We start from the raw sequence: 23,914 nt of genomic DNA, 5'->3' as shown, positions 1-23,914 counted from the left end.
AGTGTTGGCTCATAACCACAAAAAGGAGAGGTTCTTTGATTCCCCACAAACTGAACACAATTTAGACTTGGGGTAGTGAAAAGACAAATAACCTGTTAGATGAATACACTGGAACCAATTCTTAGCCCCAAAGGTTTCTAACCTCTATGGAAAAGTTTTGAAGAGAACCCAAGTGATGCACACTCAGCACCATGGCTTGGGCACTCCACTCCAGTGGGGGTCTCCCATGGCACAACTACTTGTGATCAGGTTCTGCATGAGAGTGTCAACGTAACAGCCAAGAGCTGGACAGACCTGGCTCAGTTCTAGCCCTCACCATGATATTAATGCAGCTTTGAGCAACTCATTTCACTTCATCACTAGCAAGTCGGACTTCAGATACTTTGGGGACTTGTTGAGAAAACTAAAGAAGCTAAAGCTCATGTAAAGCTGTCCCTAGGAGAAGCCCGGGTACACACACAGTTCTGGGCAAGCAGTAGCTATTATTAAGGCGAGTTATCCTGGAGCTACATGTATGAAGGAATGTAGTATGAGTCACCCCTGTTTTAAATCATACTCCTAAAACTAGGCTGGTAAATTCTAGGTTTGGCTCCAACCTGAACCTTAATTTTATCCAGTTTTTCTAATGCATATGCTCAAGTCCATAGCTACTAAGTTCTGACCTCTGAAAATTAAAATTGCACTGACTACTGTCCAGGGGAAACTGTGGTGAGCATTTTGGTAAACATCCTCCCAGGTATCCTTTTGTACTCCACATGTGTAGTTAGTTATGCATAAGTACCTATAGAAAGCATAACATAGACAGGCTTATAGTGTAGAGAGTATTTCGTAAACACTGTACCACTGAACAATACTACTAAAATTTTTAATGCCAGGTATTTCCTCTAAACTCTTAGACTTATTCCCAAAGAATCTGAAATGATTGGTTTAAAATGCATATCAAAGGCACCTACATTAAAAACAGACATCAAGTTTCCTTCACTTCATTCTTAAAAGAGGATCAACATTTGAAGTTTTTTTTTTTTTTCCTTTCCATTAATAGAATCCTAGTTTAACACAAATCCTCTTGTACTTCCTCTTGATTTTCTAAATAATCCTGGAACTGCTATTGTTTTGTGGAAGCACCTGCTGTCTGGGGGAAGAGCTGCCTCTGGACACCTGCACGCTGGGTTGATACTATGGAGTTAAGCGGAGGTAAGTATTAATCATGTAAGATTGTGACCATTTAGTCATACGTTTAATAACCCACTTACATAACCCTTGTTATTTAAGTCAGATATTAGGTTCATTTTGTATTTCTTGATAATGACCCCCACCCCAAACCAACATGTACGTGTACACCCAGTCTGCATGCATGACTGCTGACACTACTTCCAGTGTCTGTGTACTGAGCATCATGATACAACTGAGATTATAAAAAAATGAAGTGGACACAGTTTTGCACAAATGGCATATATTTCACAGTTAATTGTGAAAGTTAGGAAGATTAATAATTTTTATTAGCTCTTTTCACAAACATTAATTTTTGAAAATATTTTAATAACTTTACTAAAACTTAAAAAACACATTGATTGGAAGAACAAACAAAAAACTTGTTTATTAAATGAATGATACTTATGAGAATTTAAAATAATGAATTTGTTTCTTATTTCAAGTCTTTGACATGTTAATGAATTCACAGAATCTGGGACTCAGTTTTTGAAGTTAGCAACTTCCTGGGGTTACTAGGAGGTAGTGTGATTATGAAAAAGGGAACACTTCTTTATATAAAAGACTGCCTTGCAAACTGATTACTTCAGGAACCCCAAAAAGTACTATTTACAGAGTCAAAGGTCACTTATTGCTCATTAAAAGAAATACTGAATGTTTGTCTCACCCCCCCAATCAAATGTAGTGAAATTGCTGTCACAAACAGCAAAGGCAATTGATTTTAATAGCAGTTGTTAGAACCAGAAGGAAAATACTGCTACACAGAAAAATATACAAATATGTAGATAAAAGTGAAAAACTGAATAATGTGAAGTGTTTACTTTTACATTATTCATATTCACACAAGAATTTGGGATTAAATGCCCACAGAGAATCTTGATTTATTCCATGGAGCTGGGTCCTACAATGGTTTAATTGCTTATCCTCATCCCCAAATGTCCAAGTGAAATGAAACTGGGTAAATTCTAGCTGTTTTACTTTACTTGAGTTTACCCTAAAACAAGAAGAATCAATGATTATGGCAAAAATATTCTGTTAATCATAAACATACTGAGAAGGATAAGCTCATGACTCAAAGAGAACCTGCTTTCAATCTTAGTCTTTGAAAGGAGACAACATGGCTGCAGTGGTCAGCTGTTTGGACACTGCATCTTCATATCTTGGAAAGCAAATTCTGAGGCCCAGATGTGTGCTCACCAGCCTATACAGGGGTCTGGGCAATCCCGCAGGTAAGTTTCATAATGATCTTTGGTAACGTCAATCAAAGTTGTGAATACTGTCAGCTGAAAGAAAAGTTATTTTACATTAAGGATATTTTCAATTCAAAAATGTTCTGACATGTTAGCATTTCTGTCCCTAAGGAATTTGTTTAATATTAAATAACTTTATAAAGCAATTAACATATAATTATGTTATTACACAGTAATATAGCATGTTAATATTATATCCTAATTAAATAATTAAAGCAAGCAACCAACATCAATAGAACCATTATTCCAGCTCATGAATATTAATTAGTAGGCTTGGGAGAATCTCTGGTTCTTTACAAGATCTTATTCCTAAGCAGTACACTGCTTTGGTACCAAAACTCCAGATTCACTTGGCCCTCCTCAATGTATAAGTGGCAGTCATACAAACCCTGGAAATACACTGCAGAGTATCAACAGTTTAACTTTGGCCATCCTTATCTTCAAAGCATTTCAAATACAATGGGGAAAGTACAGGCACATATTCAAAGTACCAAGCGTACACCCAAGCCCACACAGCAGGCCACGTGTCTCAGGAAAACACACTGTGAGCTCACGTGAATCTGATGCTGGCAAAATGAGAAGCACAGCAGGGTCAGGGAGCTCAAGGAAGGCTTCCTGCAGGAGCCAGGTTTTAAGCCAAATGCTGAAGGATAAGTGGCATTTGTTTGGGCAGAGATAATGGAAGCATGTTTATTTTAGGAGAGGTGGGCAAAGGACCAGTGAAATAAGAGAAAGAACAAAAGGATCATGTACTTTTGTTTTTTCTTTGCTTTTTCTGTTTTTTGCAGCACTAGGGTTCAGACCCAGGGCCTTGCACATTCTAGCAAGTGCTCTCTCACTGGGCTACATTCCCTGCCGGAGAAAGAAAGTGTGGGATGGTCATGTATAGAACACAAAAGGAATGATTCTAGCAAACTGGATGGCTAGCAAACTTGTTATTTTTTTCAATTACGCGTGGGGGGAAAGTAATGCAATAAAGTTCAGGGGAAACAAAACTCCACCAGGACACACAGCTCAGTCTGAAAATGGACTTCAGACTTACTTTTGTCGAATTTTAGGTGCTGGTTGTAGAGTCTACCACAAGACTTATGACAGGAAAAAGTCATTTATTTACCTGACATTTCAGTTAGGTCTAGCACCTAACTGAAATGTGCAAGACCTAACTGAAATGTCAGGTAAATAAAGCTGGAAACAATACTCATGGCCAATTTGAATACTAAGCCACAATGATGAACTTCTTTAGCATATTCCGAAAGTTATGCTTACAGCCATATAAATGATGTCTTTTAAAAATCAGCCATAAGCCGAACATAACTGCTAGGCTTGAAGTGATCCAAGATAAAGGGAAGATAAAGTATAAGCCCATATTCTTTCCCTAGAAGTAATTATATATGTATATATTTTAAAATACCTTGTTGAGGACAGGCTTTGTTGACAGGACATCATATAAGGTCGAAAAGGAGAGATTCTAGGACATAAGAACAGTTTTTGTTCAGCAAATTAAACACACGTGTTGATCAGCAGCATTCTATCCACACAAATGGGTCAATAGAAACCAAGTGATTCTTCACTCAGCCTCCCTCAAGGGACTTACCTTGGGGGTCACTGCTAGAAACAGAGGTGACAGTTATAGTATACTGCTTTTCTTTTTCCTCTTTCTTCCTCCCCTTTTAAAATTCTTCCCTGTTTTTTATTTAACTTCACAAAATGGTATCCAGCATTAGGGCAAGACAGGGAAAGTACAGCAAAATGTTGTTCTTTTAAGTTAAAATAACAAAACAAAAACTGAGTGGGGACCATCCAGAGATACTGAATAATATAAGACCAAAGAAAAATGCCACAACTAAGATAATCCTTAATGGAGACAGTTTCTATCCATGGCAATGCAAACATACCTCCTGTGTTGTGCGGTTCAGACACATCTTCGTAGGAGTTCTGCGGTCATCAAGGAAGAAGGGGCTTTTCCATCGGTCATAATTCGTCTGTACCACATACCATCTACCATTCTTAGGATCAAGTCTAGAAACAAAAAGAGAGATTCTCTCTTAGGCTTCATGCCTTAAACTTGTACATATGTCAATCTAGGCTGTGGTTTCTACATATTTTGCTTTAAGAAAGGTACTTACTCATATACATCCAAAGAGTCTTTTCTTTCTCGTGTAATCACACAACCTTCCCCAGACTGGTTACCTCCCAGGATAAAGTATGCTGGGGCCAATAACTTGGTCTTGGTCAGTATATTCTTGGCTTCTTCATAACTAAATAGAAACATTTTTTAAAATCAGGAAACATCTTTAGTTGAATGGAAATATTTGAGTTCTGTGAAAACTTAGAGAACTAACAAATATAGAAGGAACCTTTTTTTAAAAAACAGGATGGTAAGCAGTGGTTCTGGGAAGGAACGATCGCTCTACATGGTAAAATGCTGAATTGGGAAGTTTGAAAGGTCCCTTTAATTTGCAGGAGAAATGAAATGGCCTCCAGAGATCACCCTCCAGCCTTACCATCTATGCCTTTGATTCAGCACCAGAAGGCAGGGAAATGGTGTTATAATTACAATATAGAAGATAGGGAGTAAAAAGAAACCTTGAAAGTTAGGACTATTAAAAATTGGAGTGAAGTATCAAAAACGACTACTAACTCATTCCCTATAAACTACTAAAAATAGGATCAATGCTCATTTACTCTAAGTCATTAGGTTGCAATATGGGCTGAAGATAAGGCAGTTCTGCTATTATAAAATTTCTCCACCACAGGAGACAATAACTTCTAGGTTAATATGTATTACTATTTAAATGAAGAATTTATTATACAATTTTTCTTTTGTAGGAGGGTGATTTATTTTTGGTACCAGAAAAAAAAATTCATAGGTGCCCTTCATAGTGTCCATATCCCTAATATTTTTAAATAACTCAATTCCTTGCTATAAATAAAACACAACACAAAGAAAACATGAATAATTCAAGTGTCAAAGGCTCACCAAAGAAATTCTGCAATAGTTTCTCAATGGATATTATGCTAGATTTTAGGAAATGTTTTTGTATTTTAATATGAATAACTTAAAATTAGCTAAATATTAAGTAATAAAGCAACCAATCACTTTACCTTGTAGAATTTTCCAGAACTGATCTAGTGATAAACCCTATCCACATGGCATCTTTCTTTCCCAAAATCCATTCTAGGATACCTGGAAGAGATCAAACATAGTGTCAAAGGACATGAAAGAGGGTTAAGAGTATTTAACTAGAAGGCACAGACCATAATTTGTCTTAAAATGGCTGAGAAATTCCCATTACACTCTGAACACTCTACTTACCAATATAACCGCCATTCATACTAAAACGTTCATTTAGTGTAAGACTAAATAGCCCCTAAGAAAAAGACAAAATGATATGGTCAGAAACTTCAACCATCTTCTTTAAGACCCTATCTATATATTACAATGGTATATAAGTGCCTGGATTGAGTAATGGGAAATCCTAAGAGAAACCAAAATCATGATAATTTCCACCTTAACTTAGCAAGACTTTTACTTTTCTTTTTCTTTTTTTTTTTTTAGTTGGAAGCATTTCACACCTAGAATGTGAGATAAGTTAGGTGGGACATTGTTGGCTACACTTTTTGGACAGAAAGAATTTATGCCTAGCTCGATAAAGTAGCAGAGTCCCAGACCCTATCACAGATTTTGACTCCCAGCCCCTGATACCTGGTCACATGCTCTTTAATCTATGACACGCTCAGAAACCATTTTCTTATCTGCCACTTGATCTTACACCAATAAAAGTGACAAGAAGTACAAGTGGATGAAGTTGAGCTTGTTTTCTTGGACTCTACCCTTCATAGATAGTAAAATCAGAACACAAAAGCTACCTGTAAAATTACGTAACAATAGATTCCTTACAGGTTTGAATCCTGTTAACATGCCCACGTAGCCAGCAAAGCTTGTAGCCTTGAAGACAGTTTTATTGTTTCTCTGGAAGTCCAAATTCACTGTTAAAGGTTTCAGTTCCTCAGTTACTACCCAGGTATTATTATTCACATTCCACCTACAAAAGACAAATTTTGGTGACATTTAAGAACAATGATGATAATAATGTTGAATATGATGAGAGCCAGGCATTACACAATGCACTTTATCTCCCTAATAACTAATGAGCAATACTAACAGAACTTTACAGTATAGGTGGTCTTATTCACAAGTTGAATAACTCTCCCAATATTACAGATTGTACAAAGTGAACCCCAGATTCAAAGTTAGGCATCAAATTACCTTGACCCTTTCAGAAAGGTCAAGAGGACAGATACAGAAGAGTGCACCTCTTCCTCCTGAGCAATAAATGAGGCATGCATCTGTGGTCTTCAAGTATGGTCCAAGTTTCAGCTCACCATGTGCAACTTCTCAGAAACAAACTCTAAATGGAATAAGTGTGCCATCTTGTCTGGATACTAAGGAATCCAGTTATCTTCACTTATGGTCATTTTGACATGATTTGGGACTTAACTTTTCATCAGAGGTAATACAATCTACTCTTAAGAAATGATACATATGATATTCCTTGCTTACCCAAGAAATACTCCAAAATCCATGTTTCTTCCATGGAGTAGATGACCTATTTAAAAGGAAGCAGAATGACATACAGTAGCAGTTAACAAAGTTCAACTGATTATAAATCACAGCTGAATTCTTCATTTTGTTAAATTACATTCACAACTGTTCTATCTAACCATAAGAATTAAGAAACAGCATGACAGCCGTAACAAGATCAAACTAGTGTTACTGTCACATTGGCAAGGACTCCTATAAAATCTGAGAGCTCAGGGTTCTAGGTAAGATCAGAGTACCTTTACAAAATAGGATCAATGGTCATTCTTTGGTCCACTACCAAGACACAGATGTCTTAACCTCAACTAATGTGATTTACCCAGTGCTTCCCTTCGGGGACTAACACCTACAGTGGACACCTGAAGGGTTTAGGTGTAGGCAGATTTATATCCAGAATGTAGGTCAAAAATGAGGGTGAATCAGGGCAAGTCATCTTGTTTCTTGTACCCTGGGGAACATCCAGGAAAAGTATGAGAAAGTGAGGCTGCTATACATGGGATCCCTTGACTGGAAACAACGTCTACCTGTGCCTCCAGAAAACTACATGTCATTACGTGTATGAAGATAACGTATGTCTAGAGGGACATAAGTAGTCTGTGAGGAAAGGAAGAATGTTTCTAGTTCTGAAACAGTTTTTTCAAGTTTTTTGCACACCTGAATTAATCTATAATAGGCATTAGGCATTATAGTGGTCTTAAAGGGAGGCTAATCTTCATTGCACTTGTGAAAAGTCACTGCATATAATATACACAGGATGAATATAGCAAACCTAGGTTTAGAAAGTTCTAATTTTTCATTTCCATGGTACTCTGTTTTGTCCACCTTCTCTCAGCATATATTTACCTTCTTTGTCTTCAGTTATTATTGAGGTACAAATGGTAAAAAATTCATAAAAAATGTTGAATGAAATAATTTCTCCTATGAGGAAAAAAAGGAAGAAACTTTGTTAATACATAGAACCATGACAACATAAGGAAAATTTGTTTTGCTTTTTGTGGTTCTGGGAGTATAACTGAGGGACTGACTTATGATAAGCATGCACTCTACCACTGAGCTATACCCCCAGCCTCAAAAAATGTATTTTAAGAAAAGTTTTACCATCTTCACTCTGTGTGTGTGTGTGCGCGCATGCGCGTGCACGCGTGCGACGAATATGTGGCACACTTTGGTGCATTTCAATGCTGCCAGCTAATTAATCCTTGTGTACCTGATCACCTGGCTGGTGGGCTACTGCCCTCCCCCACCTGGACTCTCTAGAATGACAATAAAACAAGTCCTCAAAGAGGGAACTATTTCATGAGTTCAAGTTCTAGGCATGCTGGAATTATGTCACATCATAGTGTCCAAAATTTTAAACAATATATGGCATGCATCATTTTTTATTTTCTTTGGGGAACTCAAATATGATAATGTGATTCATTTAGCTCTTGTTTGTATGCTGAAAATGTATTTTGCTCAGATTTATTAGAGTGTGACTAAAATCTCTACAGTGAGAAAGGACAGCCAAGAACTATTAATGAGTTCAGAGCTACCGAGAAAGTCCATTGTACAATATTTTATTTTTTGAATATTTTTCCAAAATGGTATGCCACTTAACATTCAAACCAAAGATGTACAATATACTTTGTCTATTTAATGTTCTTTATTCTACTCAATGTTAAGATACTAAGTGTAATATGTTTGTCACCCCAATCCAATATTTGTTATTTCCATTCCAAGATTGAAGAAGATGGCATCACTATACCAAAACTAAAACTATACTACAGAGCAATAGTAACAAAAACAACATGTACTGCCACCAAAATAGACTTGTAGACCAATGGTACCGAATAGAGGACACAGAGACAAGCCCACATAAAGACAGTTATCTCATATTAGACAAAGGTGCCAAAAACATATATTGAGGATAGCTTCTTCAACAAATGGGAAAACTGGAAACCCATATGCAACAAAATGAAATTAAGCCCCTATCTCTCACCATGCACTCAACTCCAAGTGGATCAAGGTCGTTGGAATTAAACTAGAGATTCTACACCTAATAGAAGAAAAAGTAGGCCCAAATCCTCATCATGTCAGATTAGGCCCCGACTTCCTTAATAAGACTCTTGTAGTGCAAAAAATTAAATCAAGAATCAATAAATGGGATAGATTCAAACTAAAAAGCTCTTTCTCAGAAAAAGAAACAATCAGTGTGGTGAATACAGAGCCTAATTTTTACCATTTGCACATTAGATAGAGCACTAATCTCTAGGATATATAAAAAATACAAAACTCTTAACACAAAAAACCAAATAATCCAATCAATAAATGGGCCAAGGAACTGAACAGACACTTCTCAGGAAAGGATATACAATCAATCAACAAATATATGAACAAATGTTCAACATCTCTAGTAATTAGAGAAATGCAAACCAAAACTAAGATTTCATCTCACTTCAGTCATAATGGCAGCTATTAAGAATAAAAACAATAATAAGTGTTGGTGAGGATGTGGGGAGAAAGGCACCTCATACATTACTGGTGGGTCTGCAAACTGGTGCTACAAATATGGAAAGCAGTAAGGAGATTCCTTGGAAAATAACTTGGAATGGAACCACTATTTGACCAACCTATCCCACTCCTTGGCTTATACCCAAAGGACTTAAAAACAGCATACTATAGTCATGCAGCCGCATCAGTATTTATAGCAGCACAATTCACAGTAGCTAAACTGTGGAACCAACCTCGATGCCCTTCAGTAGACGAATGGATAAAGAAGCTGTGGTATATATACACAATGGAATATTATTCAGCATTAAAAGAGAATAAAATCATGGCATTTGCAAATAAATAGATTGAGATGAAGAATATTATGCTAAGTGAATAGGCCAATCCCAAAAAAATGAATGCTGAATGTTTTCTTTGATATGAGGATGGTGATCCATAATAGGAATGGGGGAACATGGAAGGAATGAAGGAACTTTAGATAGGGCAAAGGGGACAGAGAGGAAGGGGACATGAGGGTAGGAAAGACAGTGGAATGAGATGGACATTATTACCCCAAGTACATGTATGAAGACACAAATGATGTGACTCTACTTTGTGTACAGAGACATGAAAAATTGTACTCCATATGTGTACTATGAATTGAAATGCATTCTGCTGCCATATACAAGGAATTAAAATAAATAAATTTTTTAAAAAAGGAAAAAAATGGGGAAAAGACCTTGACACACACTTTACTTTTCCCGAAAACAAAGAAACAAAGACATAAGAAAAAGGTCAACAAACTGAAAGTAATAATCTCAGTCAGCAGGGAAAATGCACATTTAAACTAAAATGGGTTATCATGACCTTCAAAGAAGTAGCTCAAATATAAATGACACTACCAAGTGGAGAAGTATCAAGTGGACTTGTATCAAGCAGAAAAAATAAAATTTTCATATTACGCTGTCAGTCGATACAATCACATTACAACACTGTTTTGCAGAATCTGAAATTATACAGCTATTCTTTAACCTAAAAGTTTACTTAGTAGGTATATATCCAAAAGAAATTAGTACATATGTCCATTAAAAGACAGTCACAAGAATGTCCATACTTGCTTTATTCGTAGTATTCAAAATATTAATATTCACAATATTCTACTCATATAGCAGCACACTACCTGTGCATGAAACCGCATACAACAGTTCAAATGTTCAGTTCTATTTTTAAAAAGTTCAAGAAAAGGTAAAACTAATCTATGGTGAAGTCAGAAGAATGCTCATCTGAGGAGGTTATATTCTACAAAGGGGCATGATAGAGCATTCTGGAGTGCTGTAATTTTCTGTTTTTTGGTCTGATTTGTGACTTCGCATGGATGAGTTTTTAAAACTTCATTGAGATGTATACTTAAGACCTGTGAATTTTACTATATGTATATCATACCTAAGTAGAAATATATTATTTATTAAATGTTTTATACATTGCAAAGTAAAATTTACCTAAAGGTATTTCAGTAACATCTGCAATCCCCTTCATTTCCTCTTCAAAAGGACCAGAAAGATTGTCAAGGAGACCAGGCTGAAAATAAATACATTAACAGTCATTTAACCTAAGCGTATGCTTTTGAGATTTTTGAGATCTGGTTCTTTGATATATACTTTGTTGTCCAGATACTCTTACCACAATAAGTGATATGAGTTTCTTAAAGCTTTTTTATTTTTCCTTTCAATCTGTACTGGGGATTGAACACAGGAGTACAGGAGTACTCTATCACCCAGCTACATCCACAGCTAGGCATTTTTCCATCATGTAGTCTAAAAACTTTTATGTAACAGAAAATGTTGGGCCTCTAAACAGAGACCCATGATTCTCAGGTTGTTTTTTTTTTTTTTTTTTTTTTGCCTGATCCTTTCCCCATTTTCCAGAGCAAAGGAACTGGAAAAATTCCACGTGGATGAACCAACATGACCCACAATCCAAAAACATTTCAACAAGCACTCTTTATCTCTGCTCAAATTCACCCTCTAGCCATTGGCACACACCACATTCCCACAACAACAGACATGAACTATTCTATTTATTTATAAAACACTTTGTCATGGTTGATGGATAATCTTTTTTTTAATGTTGGCATTATTTGATAGTTTTATTATGTAACATAATTTTTACTTAAGTTCAGTTAAGTTTCTTAAAGCTGACATTACAAAATAAAATTAAACTATAGCTGGAAAATTAATGAGAAATACAAAACTGGGCAATTCCTGTTTGTTGTACTTGGTATAACTAATTAAAACAAATAAAACATTATTAAAAAAACATTATGGGAAGAGAGCTATTAACAAAGTCAGAAAATTATATAAATTACACTTTTATTGTAATTTATAATTGTTTACTTTATGTTTTTATTTACTTTATTTATTTATTTATTTATTTATTTATTGGTACCAGGGATTGAACCCAGGGCACTTAACCACTGAACTACATCCCCAGCCATTTTCCTAAAAATATTATATTGGAGACAGGGTCTTGCTAAGTTGCTGAGGTTGGCTTTGAACAGGTGATACTCCTGCCTCGGCCTCCCAAGCCTCTGGGATTATAGGCCTATGCCATCACACCCAGCTTTGATGGTTAAATCTTGAGTTAAGAAACATTAACTTGATGTTAGTGAACAACAGATACGAGCAAAATCAGTGGTATACACATCATACTTTTTAAAAAAAATACTTATTTATTTTTTTAGTTTTAGGTGGACACAATATCTTTATTTTATTTTTATGTGGTGCTGAGAATCAAACCCAGTGCCTCATGCATTCTAAGCGAGCAAGCTACCACTTGAGCCACATCCCAGCCCCACATCATACTTTTATTCTCAACTGCAACTACTTACTAATACCAAGATTACAATTTAAGTTCACAGCCTTTTGCTAAGATAATATGCTTAAAATTCAAAAGTATTATTTTTTTAAACTAACTAGGTAATGTGTCTTAACTAAGCATATTATTTTTTTCCCTATTAATTCAAAGCATTGTATGAGTGGAATGTTCTGGCCAATTTCACAAATGTGACTTCAAGAACATTGATTAAACATTTATTACATCCAAGCACAATGCTTTGCGTAGAGTATGTCATTTAATCCTCACAACTACCATATAAAATGTGTATTATTAGTAAATATCATTCTAATAAGGAAACAGAAGTTTCATAGGTGCATGACTGATACAGACTTAAAACCCAATGTCTGATCTAAAGCATGGTACCAGAACACTGTGCAATGCTGCCCACCCCCACCATTCAGAGTAGAGGGGAACTTAGGGCATATGGGGTATGGGGGGGCATTCTTCCTTTGCTTTTGGCAACTTTCATTTTGGAGAAGTATAGTAAGTAAGCATGAACATAAAGGAGAGCCTGAACCAAAAGTTAAGAATACAAGATAACAGGATTGGTGACTGGCAGGTGCCAGTGTTCCACAGAGGAGGTGCCCAGATCAGCCAGCCTCTAGGACAGTGATTTCCAACCAGGACAGTTCTGCCCTGCAGGAGAAATTTTGTAAGTCTCCTGACACTTTTGGTGTCATAGCTGAGGGAGCATTACCAGCATTTTACAGATAGAAGCCAGGCATGTAGCCAAAACAAAAAATTATTACTAGTGCCCCAAATCTGCCAAGGGCATGGAAATCCTCCTCCAGCCCTCCATACCCTTCAGTAAAGACTAAAGGAGGTTACCCAGGCATGGTGGCACATGCCTGTAATCCCAGCAGCTCGGGAGGCTGAGGCAGGAGGATCAAGAGTTCAAAGCTAGCCTCAGCAAAAGCGAGGCACTAAGCAACTCAGTGAGACCCTGTCTCTAAATAAAATACAAAATAGGGCTGGAGATGTGGCTCGGGTCCCTGAGTTCAATCCCTGGTACCCCGCCCCTGAAAAGAAAAAGACTAAAGAAGGCAATGAGGATATCTTTGGAGGTTCTAGAGGGCCCTAGATATTCTTCTACTGGTTCCATCTAAATGATAAAGAGGCTAAGAAATGGGGTATTCCTGCATGACCAGGAGGAAATGAAGAGGTTTGGTGACGGCATTACCACATGAAACACTCAACCCAGTTGAGTTTCGAGGATCACAGCTACTGAGGGACTCCACAGGAGACAGGGCTGGGTTGAAGGGGTCATTTGGTCATTTCTAAAAGAAATCTCTAGGTATCCTGTTATACTCAGGCAGAATATTTTATTTTTCTAAATCTAATTTTCTTTCTTTTTTTGTTGCTGGGGATCAAACCTAGGCCTTTACGCAAACTGAGCATGACATCCAACCTCTGAGTCACACCTCTGGCACAAACCAAGCTTTGAAATGTGAACTTACAAACCTAAGTATAAGGGCAACAAATTAATTCCACAATCCCAGAGGAAATCCATGTATTTGCCCATTGCTCTGTAAAATAGTCTATACTGTTAAAAAACAAAGAGCAGTTAACTGTCCAATTGCCATGCTTTGTGTCTTGTTACTCTAATATTACCAATGCCCAGAATTTAAAATCTCTTAAGTTTTGACAGAATCTACAATAAATGCAAATATGTCCCAAATTCCTGAGAAGATGTGGTTGATTTATACCTTCAAATAAATCCTGAGCATTTTCTGGATTCTGTGTATATATGTATGTGCTTAAAATTCATCATGGGAAATGTTTCTTACCAGCTTTTGATCCACCAGCTGTACAATTTTTCCACTTGGCACAAATGAATTTACTACATTCTTCATATAATTCACTAAAATCTTTAACTGAAAAAGAAAATATTTAAAAACTGAAGAAGTGCTGAATTTAGATTAATATTGGTATAACAAAAACAAATGCATTACTTTTGACTTACTCAAGTAGAGCAAAATTAAAGTGTTACTTGAAAATAATTTCAATCAATATACTAACATATTTTATCTTTTTTAAGCATATTTTTTAGTTGTAGATGGACACAATATATTTATTTATTTATTTTTATGTGGTGCTGAGGATGGAACCCAGTGCCTTACACATGCGACGCAAATGCTCTACCACTGAGCTACAGCCCCAGCCCCCACAATTTTATCTTTTAAAATGATATTTGCTTCTTAATTATTTAGACTATGAAGAAAAATGATGCAAAGGAAAAAAGCAATTATAGAGGAATGGCATCTTCTCTGCAAGTATCAAAAGCAAACTTTGAAACTATTTGGTAGGTGATTTCATTAAGTGTTCTTTTATAAAAACAGTTAAATTCAGTAAAATCAGGAAGATTTAAGAATCATAACATACCGTTGATGCCTTTTCAGTCATTAATTCATGCCATCTTTTGTAGGGTGGTAAGTCAAGATTTATGGTGTACCACGGAACCGGTCCTCTATAGCTGTAAAAAGAGGTGTACCATCTTGAAATGTTGACAGTGGTTTCTGAAGAGGTTAGATAACTACATTTACAAGGATATACTATACACATATTCTAATAACTGTATAGAAGTTAGCTACTCAATTCAAAATTTTCAAAGAAAGTGCAGTTTCCACCCATTGCTTCTGCCTTCTATTGCACAATTTTAAGTAGTCTCAGAAGTCTTGAAGTAGAATTATACATTCTGGAAGTTTAATGTAACTTATTGCTTTGTGAAAGAATTAATTGGAGCTCAAAAGCTATAACCTAAATATTACTGACAGAAAATACCTATCCTTTTTCCTTCCTAAATATCTGCAAAGATTTAGTCTAGGCCTGCACTCATCTCCAATTGTCTGACACTATTGCCAAATCACTGAACCTTGAATGATGGTTCAGTGAGGTCATCTCTGAAGCCCCAGAGCTGCAAGAAAAATTAGCTTCCCATAAATGGCTTCAAGAAACTTCACAATTCTTCCAGCCAAACCTTCCTCAGTTGGCATCCCTCTGTACCAAGTGCAAGTTTAAGCACTATTCAATTCTCCAATATCCTACTCTTAAACTTATTACATACAGCAATTTCTATTATGAGGATATAGCAATGTCCACTCCCTTATTTATGGAGCTAGGCTGGATTTCTGGTGGATGAATTCTATACCTACCTCTGCTGTTACAGAAACATAATTTTCTGGCACTTTTTACCAAACTCAAATAGTTGCTGAGGGTGTGCTATTCAGTGATTTATCAGCTTAAGGCTATACCTAAAAATACCCATCATTCAATCAATGGATTTTAGGTATAGCCTTAAGCTCTATTCCAGAGAAAGGTAGGGTGTATTCTGGTGTATGCTGCAATGTTATCAGGTTCTTAAATTAAAATGTTTTCTGGACTAACATCTATAGCAGGTGATGGGTTATTTCCTAAAGGTCATTTACTGTGCTTCTATGTATACCTGTACCATCATGAACACTTCATGCTCTAAATAATGCTGCATATGTAGGGTTCTGGTATATGTATAAAGTTTTATGAAACTCTTAACCAGAAGTCATTTATGTTGTGACTTAGATAAGAAAGAGAAGCATATTCAATTTTGGAAACATAGATTTAAACAAAATAGCAATGAATAAATTTCGTTCTTCTCAAAGCATTTTCAAGTTCCCCATTTCCTTAAAGAGGTGATATCTACGTGAAATACTATAATACTCAAATCCTTGAAAAAGGCTTTCATTATAACAAATAAATTCCTTTCTAATTGGCCATAATTTCATATGTAAAATTCTGTTCCACAGTTCAATAATCTCTTACCTCTATTATGGGCAAATATTACCAACCTCCCCTTTCCCCCAAGCATGCATTTGGATTTCATGCCTAGTAGCAATGATACATTGGTGGCCCATGTTGATGGCAGTGCCATAGGATATGTGTTTTCCACATAGGAACCCAATCAACTCTTTTTCCCCTTATAACATCCAACAAAGCCCAAATCATGTCCCCATACTTTCCATAAACCCCTGATTCTTTCTCAGACTAGAGTCCTGAATAGGTTCAACAATTTCAGAAAGAAAAGGAGGAAGGAGCTCATCATAGGAGGGGATTTTTGTGGGGATGGTGAGATCTCAGAAACCTTTATAATAAAATCTCTACTAATCACAATTTTTTTGAGAGAACTGTAAATCTGATTAGCTACAATTATTTTAATAACTTAAGTTTAACATCATCCCACATTTTACTTCTCATTAAATATTTTTCTAAATTATCTCAGTATTTAGCATTTGCTTTTCAATTTCCTATAAAAATAAAAGAGTATCTACCTTATGAGGGTAAAGATGATTACATGAAATATGCAAAGAACATATAGCAACATTGGTGCTCAATCAATAGTAATCACTGTAGTATATTCTCCTATGTTACCACAAACAATAAACATCATTTAATTGTTTTTGAGACTTAGTCGAGGTCATCATAACCTTAATCATATTGCCTAAACCCACAAGGATCCCCAGGTGGTTTGGAAACTAGTCCAAATGACACAGCACATACACACAAATAAGGGAGCAGATGCTAAAGCACCAGTGATCAGTACCAAAAAAATGCTTAATGGGATTCAGATGGATACAGTGGTGATCTGGCTGTCATTCTTCGATCTCTGCATTGATATGACTGGTCAGGCTAGATGAGCAGGTGTCTCTTTCCTCCCTCACAGCTGCCCATGCATGCCATCAAAATTTATACAATAGATTGAAAAGAATGAACCCACAGGAATAGGAAGTTTATCATTTAAAGGTATATGAATGCCTCACATTTCCCCCAGAGTTCAAGATATACTTAGATCAGAAAAGAGAAGGAGCAGAGTAGAGCTGAGGATTTTGGTTTTGAAAACAAGGCTGGGGAGGTAGGAAGAAATCCAGCAAGAAATACAATGCAAGGAGAGAGACATCCATAAATATTACGTATGTGTACAAATGTGTGTGTGTTTAGTATGTGTATACACACACACACACACACACACACACACACGACAATGTGGAATCAGTTAAGTACCTGATCAAGGAAGGTTTATGGTTTGCAGGACAATAAATTCACAAATACATGTGAAGTACACACAAAAGGGGAATGGAAAAAGGACTGGTATTCATTCATTGTTCAGTATTCAATGTTCAATAACTGGGGCCATGAGATAAGCCAAATAAAGCAATCAATAAGTCAATCAAAGCTAGTATGGTGCCAATGGTGACAGAAAGGATGATCTTCTGAGTGCAGGCCTGCCGCAGTCTGGCTGGGCACAATTCAGGTGCCACTTGTCAAAAGAAACTAACTTTATTTTTAGAACCACACAAGCTAAACAAAACAGCTCCTCAGGAAAAAACCCTCAGAGCCCAAATGCCACCACTGGCTTCCCACAAGCCACCCTCCCCAACCACCAGCCTCCACACCTCCCACAATCCTCTTCCTCTTGAGGCCGATTGGCTGGGTCGCATGGGTGGAGCCAAAAAGTCCCCCAATGAGCAGCTCCGTGGCCTGAAAGGGCAGGGAAACAGCCCAATGAGCTTCACCGCAGAGGAGCCAATCAGCTAGATGTTGCTGTGGCAGTTGTGAGCCAATCATCAGCTGGCAGTCTGAAAGTTTGCTGGGGCCCCTTCAGCTCATCAGCTGGCAGTCTGAAAGTTTGCTGGGGCCCCTTCGGCTGTGGCTGTCAACACAGGCCATCAATGAGCAAGCTGGAATATGTACTGGCTCAAGGATAACATCCAAATTGGTTACATAAAGGTAAGTAAATCAAAAGAATTTGGATTACTAACCAAGGAGATGAAAGCTCTCTACAGTAAAAACTACAGACCACTAAAGAAATGGAAGACGACTTCAGAAGATAGAAATAACCATACTACCAAAAGCAATATACAGATTCAATGTAATCTCCATCAAAATACCAATGATGTTCTTCACAGAACTGGAAAAAACAGCCCTTAAATCCATCTGGAAGAGTAAGACACCCAGAATTCCAAGAAAAGTGATACAGAGGCATCAAAATACCTGATCTCAAATTACACTGTTTTTTGGAAAAACAGAATGGTATAGGCATCAAAAGAGACATAAAGACCAATGGAACAGAAGACACAGAGATAAATCCACATACTTACAGCCATCTGATACTTGACAAAGGTGTCAGAAATATATGGTGGAGGAAAGACAGTCTTTAAAACAAATGGGGCTGGGAAATCTGGATATCTATATGTAGAAGAATGAAAATTAGATCCCTACTTCTCACCTGTCCCCAAGTCAAATCAAAATGAATCAAAGATTTAGGAATTAAACCAGAAACCTTGCAACTACTAGAAGAAAACATAGGGTCAATGCTCCATAATATAAGTACTGGCACTGATTTCCTCAACTAGATCCTTAGAGCTCAAAGAAATAAAACCCAGAAACAGTAAGTGGGATGATTTCCTCAAGCAATCAGGGAAATAAAAATCAAAACTACACTGAGATTTCATATCACTCCAGTCAGAATGGCAACTTCCAAGAACACAAATAATAATAATAAATGCTGGAGAGAATGTGGGGAAAAAGGAACACTGATACATTGTTGCTGGGACTGCATAGTAGTACAACCACTCTGGAAAGCAGAGTGGAGACTCCTCAAAACAACAGGAATAAAACCACCATATGACTCAACTATCCCACTCCTTGGTATTTACCCCAAAGAACAAAACTCAGCATATTATAGTCATATAGCCACTTTAATGTTAATAGTAGCATAATTCACAATAGCCAAATTATGGAATAAACCCAGATGAATAGATCAAGAAAATGTGATACACACACACACACACACACAATGGGGTTTTACTCAGCCATTTACAAGAATAAAATAATGACATTTGCTGATAAATAGGTGGAAGTGGAGAAGATCATGCTTAGCAAAGTAAGCCAGACTCACAAAATCAAGGGTCAAATGTTTTCTCTCATGTGTAAAAAAAATAAGGAAAAGAAGGCAGTGTATATGTGGGGTGGGGTAGGGAGGGCAGATCAGATATCATATAGGGAAGATCAGTGGAATAGGAGGAGAATGAGAGGAACAAAGGGAGGAAGGAAGGGGAAGAAATGTGGAATGATTTAACAATATCGTGTTATATGCATATATAAATGTACCAAAGGGAATTTCACCTTTATGTATAGAAAGTACCAATAAAAAATAAATAAATAAAGGAGTGAAAGGAAGAGCAGTAGAATAGAAGAGGGGAACAGAAAAGAAAAAAAGGGGAGATGGGGAATGAAATCGAATTCCTTAAATATACGACTGTCAAGATGAACCCATATACTGTGTATAATTATAATGCTGTAATATTAAAAAGATTTTGTTATTACAGCTTCACTCAATCAATGGTAACTTATACTCAATTAGTAGTAACCACCATAATATATATTCCAACAAACAATAAATATAATGTAATCATTTTTGAGATGGAACATTTGCTATGTCCAGGTCATCATAATATCAATCATATTACTTGAACTCACAAGGCTCCCCAGGTGACTTGGAAACCAGTTCAAATGACACAACACATATGTACAAATAAGAGCAGATGCCAAGCACTCAATGAGTAGTAGAAAGAAAATGCTCAATGGGATTCAAATGGATATAGGGTGATCCTCCAGTGTCCCAAGGATACTGGGACAGAGGCTATTTAGAATAAATAATTTAAAAAAGAACAATAAACAAATATAATTTGGAATATTACAAAAACTGAAGATGCCACCTTGATATTACTGGTTAGTTATTCCCTGCTTCCCTCCAACCCCCAACTGTCTACTTTCAGTGAGAAGGAAAAGGAGGAAAGATGACTATTCCCTATACCCTCCCCACCCCTTTTTTTGTTCCCTACATTCTGTACCCTCTAGACCTCTGAGCTATTATGTTTTCTCATAGGCCCATTTCACCCCTAAGCATTTGGAAAGACCAAAATTAAGACTAAAAATAATGTCAGATACACTAAAACACGGCATTGGCTCTTCTGTTTTCTGTTTTGTCCTCGGCAGCTTTATGGAGCCAAGGGTAGTTTCTTAAATGGTTCATATGAGCTCCCAGGCTTATCTGTTCCAGTATAATTTAGAGGCTTATACCCAAGTATAATGGAGAATCACAGTTCAGCTTGAATATAAGCCTTACATTTGACGCAGATGAGAAAAATGCTTGATGATCCCTACCTCTGGTGAAAAATGGAAATCCTTTCCTTTCCTATGACTTTGACAGGTCAGAAGTGTACATTTTAGTCATGGATTGTTTTCTTATTTGTCTACTATGTTAGTCACACATATAAGACAGAAATCTAAGGAAACCAAACTGTCTCAGGATGAGAAGAGATGACTTTAGTTTCTATTCACTATTGTTATTTTCATGACAGAACATTAAAAAAAAAAAATCTCTACACAGGCCAAAGTGAGTTCTGACCATATGTTTACTCACGTTGGTCCAGAAGGAGGATAAGTTGATTTTCTACAATCTTCTGTCCACTAAAAGACAAAGAAAATTAAAGATTTCAGAAAATTGCAAATACTTGCTAACTGAATAGGCAATTTGTAAAAACAATTTTAGTTAGACCATTTCAAAACTTCCTAAGATAAATCTTTCCTCTTAAAAAGAAAAAAACAAAACAAAACAAACAAAAAAGCACTTCTAAAATCCAATACTGTTAAGGTCTCAATTCAATTTGCACAAGTGCTAGGTGTTATAATTTAGTTCTTTTTAAAAAATATTTATTTTTAAGGTGTAGATGGACACAACACAATGCCTTTATTTTTATGTGGTTCTGAGGATCAAACCCGGGTCCCGCCCGTGCTAGGCAATCACTCTACCACTGAACCACAATCCCAGCCCATAATTTAGTTCTTATATTATAAATCTATTGAGTAAAGAAGAAACATAAGCAGATGGAAAATGTTTTTACTACATAGGCTGATTTATCACCAAAGGTAAATGATTTGATAGGAAGTGATATTACCTGAATTTCTGAGCCAACTCTCTTCTAAACTTGTTCTGGGATTTGCATCCCAAACCAGATTTTCAGGGCACACTAAATGGGTCCTTCATAATCTGTCCATAACTTACATCCTCGCCTCACCTCCCAGCACTCCTCCTAATATATATAGCCACCTGCAAGCACTTCCTATCACCCTTCCATGCCTGTGCGTGTGCTGTGCTTTCCTCATTTCCTAACCTGGAGAACTTTTGGTTCTAACTTCTAAGATCCCATTCCCATTACTTTCTTTTAGTGAAGTCCTCATTTAACTCCCCTGTGAAAATGGCCACCGCTCCTCTATACTCCCATAGCATTGGTACACATCTCCATTACCATATTTAGGACATTGCATTATAATTGTTTGTCTCTCTCTTCAATACCACACCAAACTTCTTGATGTGAGGGCAGCCTCAACATTGAGGTCACCGCCTGAGACAATGAATGAATAAGACTATTTTAGGGATAGTTGCTTAATCTTAGTAGCAAAATTGAATTTTCTCCTAAAACAAAATTATCAAAAAGTCCATGCAGATTTATGCTTATTAGTAGTTCAAGATGGCAAATATGTTTGTCTTCTTTCCCCAAAAGACTCAATACATAAAATAATTATTTTTTAAAAGTACAAATCTATAATAAGTGGAGATAGAGTAGGAAATGGAACTACTGGAATTGTAGATTAAGCTCAGAAAATATATCTGCTGCACATTTTGTGAAGGAATGGAGATATTAGACCTTGTTTTAATTTTTGATAGCATGGGGAGTATATAAAGCCATCTGACATTACCAGTGATTCAGACATTTAACAGTTGTCAAAATGGCCTTACTGCAGTATAATTTGTCATATAAATATGTGTTTGCCTTATAACTTTGGGTTGAAGTAATGAAGAAACAATATTAAGTCTTTAGCAAAAGCTGATTTCCAAAGCTGTTCATATTCAATAATAGGGGTTGAGGGAAGTAGTTCTTGTTCAAAAAAATTTTGGTCTCAGCTCTAAGCCTCAAAACTGCAAAACTTCACTGTTACCAAGTCATCTAGCTGCTCTGTTGTATAGGAAAGTCAGGAATTCAAATTCTATTTCTGATAAAAATTCACAAAAAAATAATGGTTGTAGCCACAAAAGTGAAGTTCATGGTTTATATTGCAAGTTTACACGTTAGATTCAAATATTTTCCAAAAAAGTTTCTGACATTGATTAATACCAATAACCACATATGCTCGGTATGTTCTCAAGTTTTATAAATTTGTTCAATTCAGCTTTTTTCTGCTCATAGATATTTTTACCTCTGTTAAACATTATATATCTTAGTAGATTAAAACATGAATTACTATTTTCTCTTCTTTGAAGATTTCTTTCCTTCCTTCTTTCTCTCTCTTTCTTTCTTGTGCTGGGGATTGAACCCAATGCCTCATGCATTTGACTTGTCTTTAATTGATATTGATTGTGCTCTCTAAGTTTCGGACAACTGTTCTTAAAGACATGTGGAACAACTTTTCCTAGTGATATTTCTTATGCTGCAACAATAAAATACAATTTAATTCAGTAACCATTGGTAAATGCCTTTCCTTGCTTGGAGACTTATTTTGCTTGTGGCCTCACTTTTTATATTATGTAAACATTTCTGCAATGATGACATGGTGTGCTTTTCAATTTTCTTGTTTTTCTGACCATTACTTTCCGCTAAGTTGAGAACATTGTGGTGACTGCTTGATCTGTTCACATGGCCTGTATTGTTTCAGCACAATTCTAGCACCATTACATAATAAAGACAATGCTTTGGCATTTAATTCAATTTCAAAACAGTGCACATACCACTTTATCCCAAAAAATAACTGTTGAGGTCCACTGTTTTTCTTGTTTTGACATGATTAGCATGCACTAGCAAACTTTTTTAAAGGTAAAATGTGATGAAGGATGGCCCTGTCACCGACTCAACTAACTCTACTTTGTCTCCCAGACCACATCTTGTGTCTTTGACTCCCACTCTCTCCTTCAAATTCTAGAATTAGTCTCTTCTGCAGTAACTTGGATCAGGAGCAACAGGTCTGATAGGTAAATGGCAAAAACTGAAATTATACCCAAGTTACAGCACCTTTCTTATCACCAAAAAGACCCCAACTGATCCTGAGATAAAGATTAACCAGAGCATAGTCTGACCAAGATTACCTGCTTTATCAACTATGGAAATCCCCCAACTCTGCAAAGCCCTGATCCTTGCTTTTGTTCACTTTTCTATAAAATCTCAAAGTTCTTGTCAATTCCTTGAAGGTGGATTTTAGGTCACTGAGGTCTCATATGTTCTTGCCAGTGCAGCCAACAACCACTAAAGCTCCTTTCCCACACCTTCACCGCTGCTTCTGATTGGCCTCTTGGGACACATGGCTGAGCACCTTTCCATTGGAACACATGGTCTTGAGGCCTTTGCCCTAAAACTCCAGCAACAAACCATGTTATGCCAGGAGAAGCACAGCCTTTGTGTGTTAG

The 23,914-nt window shown here is 36.5% G+C and overlaps 1 protein-coding gene across 2 annotated transcripts in view; it reads right to left on the bottom strand.

Moving 5' to 3' along the window:
• Positions 1 to 1,436: 1,436 nt before the first annotated feature.
• Positions 1,437 to 23,914, bottom strand: part of Asah1 (N-acylsphingosine amidohydrolase 1) — a 36,948-nt gene continuing 14,470 nt past the window's right edge. Inside the window, exons 2-14 of one of the 2 annotated variants that reach the window (XM_076852428.1) lie at positions 20,879 to 20,925; positions 14,806 to 14,896; positions 14,211 to 14,297; positions 11,028 to 11,106; positions 7,906 to 7,980; positions 7,024 to 7,069; positions 6,361 to 6,505; positions 5,776 to 5,830; positions 5,565 to 5,646; positions 4,586 to 4,717; positions 4,355 to 4,478; positions 3,871 to 3,927; positions 1,437 to 2,492 (exon numbers count right to left, since the gene is read on the bottom strand). In XM_076852428.1, the coding sequence (XP_076708543.1) occupies positions 2,403 to 2,492; positions 3,871 to 3,927; positions 4,355 to 4,478; positions 4,586 to 4,717; positions 5,565 to 5,646; positions 5,776 to 5,830; positions 6,361 to 6,505; positions 7,024 to 7,069; positions 7,906 to 7,980; positions 11,028 to 11,106; positions 14,211 to 14,297; positions 14,806 to 14,896; positions 20,879 to 20,925 (1,110 nt within the window). In that variant the 3' untranslated portion in view covers positions 1,437 to 2,402. The remainder of the gene's footprint in view (positions 2,493 to 3,870; positions 3,928 to 4,354; positions 4,479 to 4,585; positions 4,718 to 5,564; positions 5,647 to 5,775; positions 5,831 to 6,360; positions 6,506 to 7,023; positions 7,070 to 7,905; positions 7,981 to 11,027; positions 11,107 to 14,210; positions 14,298 to 14,805; positions 14,897 to 20,878; positions 20,926 to 23,914) is intronic. The other variant, XM_076852429.1, reaches the window with a different exon arrangement.

The sequence above is a fragment of the Callospermophilus lateralis genome, chromosome 4 (genome assembly GCF_048772815.1).
Source record: "Callospermophilus lateralis isolate mCalLat2 chromosome 4, mCalLat2.hap1, whole genome shotgun sequence".
NCBI lineage: Eukaryota > Metazoa > Chordata > Mammalia > Rodentia > Sciuridae > Callospermophilus > Callospermophilus lateralis.
The sequence above is the reverse complement of the archived record's forward strand: the minus strand, read 5'-3'. Positions and strand labels throughout refer to the sequence as shown.